Here is a 10415-nt window from a genome sequence, read left to right as displayed (position 1 = left end):
TTATTGTTAGAAAATTTCGGTTAAATCGGTTAATTAGGTTTGGTTTTTGGATTTCAGTTTTCTACAAAATAAAAAATCGGTTAACCAAATTATAAATAATTAAATTTTAAATTTTTTTATTAAGCTTTACATATCATTTATAATATTTTTTTAATATGTCTATATTTAATATTGTACTTAATTTTTGTTATTTTAATTTTTTTAAAGCTTAATGTGTTTTATTATGATAAAAATATCATATTTCAATCATTAATTTTATAAATTTTTTTATTTTTAAATTTTATTTTTTAAAAAAATCGGTTAATTCGGTGACCGACCGAATTAACTGATTTTAATTCGGTTCGGTTAAATCGATTTTAGCATAAATTCTATATTTTTTATAATTTAAACTAAATTGTAAAAAAAAATTGATACTAAATAACATATATTAGTAATAAAATTACAAATGACAGACTATTTTAGATAATTTTAAAAATAATTACTAATTTTTATTTCTTTAAAATAAAAAAGAAAATTTAAAAATTATGAGGTTCAAGGGAAAAAAAAAAGAAGTTGATTATCCACGCGAAAATGAGATATTCCAGGGTTCTCTATGATGAGTATATTTTAGGTTAAGATTCAATTTTTCTGTTTACTTTGATTTAGTTCATACTAGAATTTTTTCGTAGACGAGTAATCATGGTGTGGTTTGAGCGGTCTTTTCCTTAAAATCAAACGAATTTTCATGTACAGTTTGGTTTCAAAATTTTTTGTAAGTTTCAGTTTTTTAATTAAATATTAATAATGCACGGTTTCAATAGGTTTCGAACGGTTATGTTGGAGTGCAATAATTGTCCCAGTTGAGTAAAACGATCAAACCATGATATTAGGTTGTTGTGCAATTTAAAATATTTGAGTTGCACTATGACCACTGATGTGTGTCATATTAACTATTATTTTGTGGTATTTTGGGTCCATTTTTGCATGCATTTGTTACGTCATTAGCACCATTTAAGTTTGATTTTATTGTTGTTCATGCATATTGTCTACTCCTCATTTTTCCTAGTTTAATTGTAGGTTTATGAAAGAAATCCTCGAAATTTTGGCAGAAAGTTTTGCGCTCGAACATGCACTTTTATCCGCTCGAGCGCACAAGAGGAAATTTGAAGTTCAATTCAGAAAGTTTTGCGCTCGAGCGGTAGTTTTTACTCGTCCGAGCGCGTTCGAGCATCAAGTGAAGAACTGGACAGAAAAAGTATGCGCTCGAGCGGTAACTTTTACCCGCTCGATCACGTCCGATGATTTTAAAAGAAACAAGACAGATAATTATGCGCTCGAGCACTAGTAGAATTTAGGCCTTTTACTTCGCATATTAACTGAAGTCGTAGATAGATAAGTACCGAAGTAGATGCACGTGAAGTAATAGGTACCATTTTACTTCGCTTAATAACCGAAGTATTAGGCATGAAATTACCGAAGTAATAGGGTACCATTTTACTTCGCTTCATATTGGACCGGTTCTGAAGTAAAATCATGCTTTTTTACTTCAGCATTTACATTATGTGACGAAGTAATATAACATCTATAACTTCGCCATTTACGTTGACTGACGAATTAAATGCGCGTATTTTACTTCGACAGTTTTCTTAAGTGACGAAGTAATAGAACATATATGACTTCCGTTGATTCATTAAACGACGAAGTAATAGAACATTTATGACTTCGGTATTTACATTGAGTGATGAAGTAAATGCTCTATTTAACTTCAAATGCTATGTAACTTGGCGAAGTAAAAACATGCCCTTACTGCAGCAGTTTCATTAATTGACGAAGTAATAAAGTACATATGGCTTCGGCTTTTACATTGATTGATGAAGTAAAAATATATGTATCACTAAATCAACATTAAACAATTTTAATTAGATACAATAACACCATTAATATATATATATCTGAAACGTAAAATACACTAATTAGATTGATAAATTATCCATCCAAAAGTACATCCATCAATATAAAATTATGCATCCACGAGTATTTCTACAAAAGATTGATAAACTATCCATCCAAAAGTATATCCATCAATAAAAGTATTATGCATCCCAACGTGCATATGACCAATTTATGAACCTACATAGGAGTAGACGAATTTGCTCCATTCACTTCTAATTTCGTCAAATTGAGCTTGGTCGTAATATTGGTTCTTGATGGATCCTGAATACTGAAATGTAAAAAAAATAAAATACATTAGAATAAAATTTAAGATCAAGGATTCATATTTGCCAGTTCACAAATAAGGGTAACGACATATGCAGGTACTGATCACAGGTTGTCATTGCAACAGATGATTAAATTAAAACATTACTAAATTGAAACACAGTACTCTATCAAGGATACATATATATTTGTCATTTCACAAATAATTCCAACAGCTAGCTAATGAAAAGCTTGAAGCTTCAACATAATAGATCTAAAGAAAAATTAAATAAAAGTATTTGTGGGTCTATAGCATCACAAGCCTTGCCTCGACCATTTGCAGCACCAATTATTGAAATTCTTGCAATCTTATTCCTTTTTCATATTACGTTTTTGGTTTGGAAATGAGTGCTAAATTTGCAGAAGTAGGGAGGCAGAGAATGCGAGAACGAATGGACATGTGGTGAGAGATAGAGAAATAGCCAATAAGTGCAGAATCAAATGCCCAGAACATAGAACAGTCGCACGAAATACCATTGACCCAATCCAAACTAGAAACAATAATCCATACATCATAGAGCAGTCGCAAGTAATCTCAGACAATTTTGATTCCAACATTTATCAGCATGGAATAATGGCCTTTTTCGTACGAGAAAATATGATATAAACCAGCGAGCAAGTACAATATGTCAATATCTCTGAAAAAGAGTTGTTTAAAAAATAATTATAAAACCCTTTCACCACTAACAGTGCTAAGACAGAAAGTTTGGAAAGAAGAATGCCAAAAATGCCAACTTCAAAACAGATGCCAACTTCAAAACAGATGCCAACTTCAGATTCATTTATGAGCAACTAAGTAGCAAAAAAGGATGGAAACAGATTTTCACGTAAACCAAATCATAAAATGAAAAGGAAACTCACCATTTTATCCAAATGTAGATTTTCACATTCAACTATATCTTTCATATACTTCATCACACAAAATCCGCATTCAACCGAACCACTTTGTTTTATATTACCCTACAATGAAATAAAAAAATATTTCAGCAATAAGTTTAGAAAAAAAAAAAACTGAATTAGGTAAGCAAATGAGTAAAGTTCTCAAATATAATATAACACTAAAACACCATCCCTAGTCCCTATAGTACAGTACTTTAACGCCATCAAAATATTGCAATCACATTCATGTTTTCATATGTAAGCACAACACATACCGTCAATTGTTTAAAAAGTGGCCCTCTAGGAATACCTCTTGAAGCATTGTACATCTTGACCCCACTACATTTGATAAAGTCAAAAATTATTTTTTTTTCATATGTATAAGAGAATTGATTCGTCAACATAATCTACTACCTACTTTGTCACTATCTTTTTCCATTCCTCATCTCGACATCTGTTAGTAGTAGAGTCCAGCAAATAGATCATATTTTTATCTTCATTGACGATAGTCAAGATCCAATGGTACCTGCAAAAAATAAAAAAAAAAACATTGACTATCATGCAGTATGAATTTTTATATAATTAAAATCATACCCAGTGTTGTATGGGATGAGGCATATGCTGTCTCTACACACTGCTTCCAACTGGTTAGCAATATGCTGTGATAAGTGGCTGCCATCTCTGTCAATTGGGCATGTAGGTATGTGGCCAGGATCCACAAATGAAATACTATCAGCCCGGTTTGCTTCCTTCAAATATTTATAGAGGTGACTGCAATAAAGATTACAAACACGATGAGAAATCTTTTCAAGAGTGACAAGTTCCAAATAAAATATTTAATATGCAAACATTGAAGGTTAGACACAAAATTACCCCATATAAACCAAAATATGTCCGACACCTATCTCTCTCATCTCCATAAAGGATATGATATCTTGTCTCAGCAACCGTGATCCTTGAGGACGTCCAAACATAGCATCATCAAACTTCACGTAGATGCTGTCATATTCATCCATCAACCTAACAACATACGAGTATATATACTTGCATGCCATGGGTAATGTTTTTTCAACGTCCTTGAACTTCTCACGCTGACCAACAACATCCGAAATAGCAAATGGTTGCTGTCTCTCCTTCTACAGAGCAGCAAGCAACATTCTTATGTCATGAACAAAGCATGTGCTTAAAAGAAATCATAATGCACAAGCAAAGAATAAGATGGGAGTGAACAAAATCAAGACAAATGCAAACTATTTTTCCTTGAATTTTGTAGATGAAGATCATACAGACACACACACATATATATTCTAAATGTTAGCAATAAAATCATCTCCTCTCCCAATTTTCATAATTAAAAATCAGTATACTTGGTCACAATACCTTTTTCTTTGGAAAAATTACCAACTCTTTAGGCCAACCAACAATGGCTCCAATTGCATCAGTAACGATTGTTGGTCCAGACTTAATTGGGATTGGAAGCATTGCTGTTTCATCTAACACAACATCAACAGACACCTTGAAGTTCTCTTCCCCAAGTGGAACATTGTGAATCATGACATTTGGGCCTCCCTCTGATATTACTGTGCCATACGCCACCACATTTTCACATTTTTTGACGGCAAGGTGGCATGTTTTACCCTTTAAGAACAATAAATTATTATATATACATATGTAAAATGTGATTTAAAAAATCAAATTTCCCATGAAACATATGAATATCGAACCTTCATGTCAGGAGGGCCGCATTCATAAAAATCTTCCAAATCCTTTGACAACTTTGGGTCCATATCCTTCGATTGTTTTTGCTTTGGACATTGAATTTCTGAGGACTTGTTTGATGCTACAATCTCAGAACTTCGATCATTGATGATTGGCAAAACACTAGCAAGTTCAGCCTTCAACTTCTCTAATTCAGCCTTCAAAAGTCTAGTCTCCTCCAATTGTTCATTGCTGTTTCCCGTCGTAGTTTTCTGGAATGATTCCCTCTTTTTTCTTGGAGTCTTAAAAAAAACGTGAGGTTTTACAAATCCTCCCACACCTCGAACCCTTCCATGGTGTTCCTGACTTCCTAAGGCAGTGGTTAAAACATCATTCATTCCAGAAACCTTGAATTCTCCTTTTTCCTTTTTCTCCAATAAGTCATCCTACAAATGAGACATAAAAAATCAATCGAAAAAATTTAATATATCTAGGGAATATGGTGATTGATAAAACTAAACATTTACAATTTTTTCAGCAACTTCTGATGTGTCCGGACTCGTAATGATTCCAGATTTGTCTTCACGAGCTTTTCGCCAAAGAATCGATCTATCAACTACTTCGTCTTCAGCAATTATGTTTTTCTCCCTCTACAATCCCAAAATTTTCATCTTACAAACATTAATTACTTTCTGAAAATGAAAAATAGAATGATGCATAGCTTACCAGTTCAGCCTCCAATCCGATGTAACCCTTTCGAGACATTTTGTGGTGATATCTACAGTGCATTGTTCGTTCTTTTTGCTTTTCGTGAGTAGCCTAAATCATTTTGTTCATAAGTTTAAGTATGGAATTAATAATTTTTAAAAGAAACATGAAAATTGTCATCAAAGTACCTCCCATGATGGATCTAGTCTCGCATTCACAAATTCCTTCCAATCTACTATTGGGAGTTGATACTGACTAGGCGGAGAAATCAAATTTTCAGGATTATCTCTGTTAGGCCAAACAAATCTGCTGGTCAATTTGTTTTTGAAATCTCGCCATTTCTGAGCTGCTGAACTCATCACCGAAGACTGACTTTCTGGCGCTACCTCGAAGACATTCTGCAACAGAAAATGTTGGATTTTATTTCATATGATATATACCATTAGGTGAAACTGTACAATAAAATAAGAAATGTTCATCAAATAGGTAATTAAGGTTGAAACAATTTAAAGTTTTACTATTTTTCAGAATTGGTTAGCTGGATCTAATCATAAAAAAACATGCTACACTATCATTATTTTAGTAATAAAGAAGTTCCAGAAATAATCAATCATCATTGACCGAGTACAAAGTAGAAGCATACACATATCATGCCTAAGATTACAACAAGAATTATGTAATGCATAACTTTCAAAATGTCAGAATGACAAAGTATAATGAATGGATGCAATTAATTTTCATATTTTCCTTAAGCTATCAGACTAAATTATTCTTAACAAAATCAGAAATAAAGGAGGAAAAAAGGCAACATAACAAAATAGTTATGGTCCAATTATAAAGGGCGAACAACTAAAGTCAGCTTATGGATAATCAAGCAAGATTGTAATGCCATTATTGAAATAAAATCTTGAACTCACCGAGATCTCTTCCCACACTTTTTGTTTGATGTTTTCTGGAACATCAGGCCACGATTTTATATTGATTGGCACCATAGATCTAGAAATGGATCCAATGTATGATTGTAGTGCCCTACCATTTGCATTGTATGCTGGCCGCCCCATATCATCATAATCGATCTTCGTTTTTTTCCCCATCTTGCAGCTGTACTTACTTTAGCCATCAATGTAGGGCCTCGCTTCTTTTGAATATTTACATGATGTGCTTCTCCATCAGTAAGCCCAAGTTCCTCTTCATCTCCATGATTTTCATCAACATCTAAATCTTGAAGCTGCTCAACTGAAACTTTCTTTTTATGTTTTCTTTGACTCATTATATATGTTTAACACTGCATAAATGTTTTGAAAACAAACGTTAAATAATAATGATAACACAAATGTCATAAATAATAAAAATAATTCAAAAGACACAAATAATAACAATAAGAAAAAATAAATAAATAATAACAACAATAATAATAATAATACTAATAAACGGGTCATAACATATGTTTTTACAACACATAAAGTGTCTTTGCTTATCCATAACAAAACATGGCATAAAGTACAAAACATCATTTTTTCTTGTTCGTTTCCCAGACACCCTCGTTTTCCGCTCTAAAGTATCTTTCGTGAATAGGTATATCATGAGTCTCAACATCATCAATTGGTCGAGACTCTGGAATACTATTCCAAACATCATCCTCCCCCTCATAGCACCTATTTGGCACTGGGAGCACAATTGACCATCCTTTTTTTGATGGGCCATCAATATAAAAAACTTGATTGACTTGACTTGCAAGGGAAAATTCATCATTTTTGTGCCCTCTTTTGTTCATGTTGACCAAAGTGAAGCCACATTCATCGTTGTTTATTACTCCCTTATCATTTGCAACCCAAGCGCACTTGAAAAGAGGAACTTGAAATTGATGATAGTCTAATTCCCATATTTCTTCAATTACTCCATAAAAAGACACATCAGCAATCAAGGGATTTTTATCTTTGGCACTACAGACAAGCATGGTGCTGGCAACTAGAGAAACCCCACTGTTTTGGCAAACTCTATCATCATCCCGCGCCTTTGTTTGGTATAAGTTGCCATTTATCACGTAACTACTGTACTTAATGACTTGCGGGCGTGGTCCATGAGCTAGCCATGTCAATGTCGATGTCGTTCCACCATTGCAACTATCTATTTCAGCAGCCACCTAACATGTATTCAATTAGAAAAGAGTGATTAAAATATTAGATAAAACATGCTCACCGCAAATTCTTTAATAAATATTTTTTCATCTAACTAACCTTTGCGCGAAACCAGTCAATGAACCTCTTATTGTGAGCATCTTGTATCCATTTTTCATCTTTCTCTTTTTTCGGAAACATGGACTTCAAAAAAGTTTTATGTTTACTGTGGAAATATTATGTATAATATTTTTTAATAAACATATTTTGATAGTCACAAATATGCAGAATTATATATTAATGAGTTGAACTTACATTATGTAGGGAGATACTTCTTATGTATTTTCCAGAACAGTCAAATGTGCTTGTTGCATATCACTTTGCGGCACTACAATTGGTGTTTTACATGGTAAAAATCCAGGAACATTGGATTTGGGGTCTCGGTTTGATTGAGGGACCCCAACAGGATCAAGTCCGTTGAGGTATTCAGAACAAAACTCAATTGCTTCTTCCGCTGAATATCTCTTAACAATGCAACCTTCAGGATGTTTTCGACTGCCAACATAACTCTTAAACACCTTCATGCATCTTTCGAATGGATACATCCACCGAAAGTAGACAGGTCCACATAATCGGACTTCTCGAACAAGGTGGATTGTTAAGTGCACCATAATGTCGAAGAAAGATGGGGGAAAATACTGCTCCAATAAGCAAAGTGTAACAACCAAGTCAGATTGCAGCTTATCTAACTTGGCTACATCTATAACCTTGCAACAAATATCTTTGAAGAAAAAACATAATCTTATGATGGCGTATCTAACATGTTTTGGCAACGCATCACGAATGAGTATTGGTAGGAGTCGCTGCATTAGAACATGGCAATCATGGGATTTCAAGCCAGTCAACTTCAGCTCAGACAAGCACACAAGATTCTTCGTGTTCGATGAGTAACCTTCTGGAACTTTTATATCCATTAATGATTGGCACACTTGTAACTTCTCTTTTTTTGTGAATGAGCATGCAGCAAGAGGAAGATATGTTCTTTTTTCTCCAAATTTAGGTGTCAATTCAGGCCTAACTCCCATTTGAAGCATGTCTAGCCTAGCTGCCAGATTGTCCTTAGATTTTCCTTTAACATTCATCAAAGTATTAATGAGGGATTCAAAGACATTTTTCTCTATGTGCATCACACCGAGACAATGCCTAACATGAAGATGTTTCCAATAAGGAAGATTGAAAAAAATTGACTTTTTCTTCCAAAATTTTTTAAAATCTGTTTCCCCTAAATATTTTTCTTCTTTGCTGTCTTCCACATTATTCTCCTTTGATTTTTTTCTCTTTTTACCTTTCACACTGACCTTCTTTCCAAAATCACATCTTATTTCCGCAAGCTTGTCAAACAAGGCAACCCCAGATAATGGTGTGGATTTTTCTCCATGTTCTTCCATGCCATTGAATTCCTTAGTTTGCCTTCGATAGGGATGAAACATTGGTAGGAAACGTCTATGACCAACAAATGACATTTTCTTCCCATTTTCCAAATGATTTGCACAAGTATCTTCTCCGCATACTGGACATGCATAATAACCATGTGTAGTGCATCCACTAAGGTTACCATAGGCAGGAAAATCATTAATGGTCCATAATAAGACTGCTTTAAGGGTGAAAAACTGTCTTCGATAAGCATCATAAACGCCATCAACTCCTTCCCACAATCGTTGCAAATCTTCAACTAGCACCTCGAGGTAAACATCTATATCATTTCCTGGTTGTTTAGGCCCTGAAATGAGCATAGTTAGCATGATGAATTTCCTCTTCATACACATGCTTGGAGGAAGATTATAGGTGGTCAACATGACTGGCCAGCAGCTATACCGACTACTAAGATTGCTATGAGGATTAATGCCATCAGCTGCAAGTGCTAGGCGAAGATTTCTTGGTTCACTTTCGAAGTCGGGCCACATATGATCCACCAACCTCCAAGATGGGGAATCAGATGGATGACGTAACTGACCAGCAACTCTTGTGGTTTCTGCATGCCAAGTTAAATTCTTTGATGTCTCTAAAGATTTGAACATGCGCTTAAATCTTGGTATGGGAGGGAAATACCACATCACCTTGGCAGGAATACCTTTCTTCTCAATGTTCTTCTTGTTTAGCTTCCAACGCGACGATCCACATTTAGGGCAACTTACACAGTCCTTATATTGTTTCCTATAAAGAATGCAATCATTGGAACAAGCATGGATCTTTTCATGACTCAACGACAGACAACTCAACGTCTTTTTTGCATCATACGTTGAGGATGGTAGATTGTGATTATCTGGCAGCATATCCCCAAAATCCGTTAGTAGATCTGAAAATAAAGCATCACTCATCCCATGCCTTGCTTTGGTGTTGTATAGTTTTACAAGTGCACTCAACTTTGTGTAACGTGTACATCCATTGTACAAAGGTTTCTCTGCTTCCTCCAAAAATTTCATAAACGCTTCTGGATTTTATGTATAATTATCATATGCTGCCTCATACATATTAGCGGTTTCAAAGTCGTCATTATAATCACCAATTGGCTCCTGGTTGGTGCTTAAATTCATTCTATCATTTTCGGCAGACTCGCCATGCCAAATCCAAGTCATATAATTCTGACTAAAACCATGGAAATAAAGATGCTCTCGAATGGACGTAATCGGTCCTTTCTTCAGATTTTTACATTTGCAACAAGGACAATGAATTAAATTCGAGTCAATATGGGGATTTTGTAAACAACCACTAATGAAC

General features: G+C 34.2%; 2 protein-coding genes across 2 annotated transcripts; both read right to left on the bottom strand.

Moving 5' to 3' along the window:
- Nucleotides 1-2101: 2101 nt before the first annotated feature.
- On the bottom strand, nt 2102-4844 carry LOC140877439 (uncharacterized). Its single transcript, XM_073280976.1, has 8 exons — nt 4839-4844; nt 4495-4752; nt 3988-4250; nt 3709-3885; nt 3533-3640; nt 3390-3453; nt 3097-3195; nt 2102-2200 (listed from the first exon to the last, which is right to left on the bottom strand). The coding sequence occupies exons 1-8, from the start codon at nt 4842-4844 to the stop codon at nt 2102-2104; spliced, it is 1074 nt and encodes a 357-aa protein (XP_073137077.1).
- A 3128-nt stretch (nt 4845-7972) lies between these two features.
- LOC140877437 (uncharacterized) lies at nt 7973-10120 on the bottom strand. The gene has a single exon (XM_073280971.1). The coding sequence runs from the start codon at nt 10118-10120 to the stop codon at nt 7973-7975; it is 2148 nt and encodes a 715-aa protein (XP_073137072.1).
- Between the last annotated feature and the right edge of the window lie 295 nt (nt 10121-10415).

Source organism: Henckelia pumila, chromosome 2 (assembly GCF_033568475.1).
Source record: "Henckelia pumila isolate YLH828 chromosome 2, ASM3356847v2, whole genome shotgun sequence".
NCBI classification, from domain to species: Eukaryota; Viridiplantae; Streptophyta; class Magnoliopsida; order Lamiales; family Gesneriaceae; genus Henckelia; species Henckelia pumila.
Note: the sequence above shows the minus strand (reverse complement) of the source record. Positions and strands in the feature narration are given on the sequence as shown.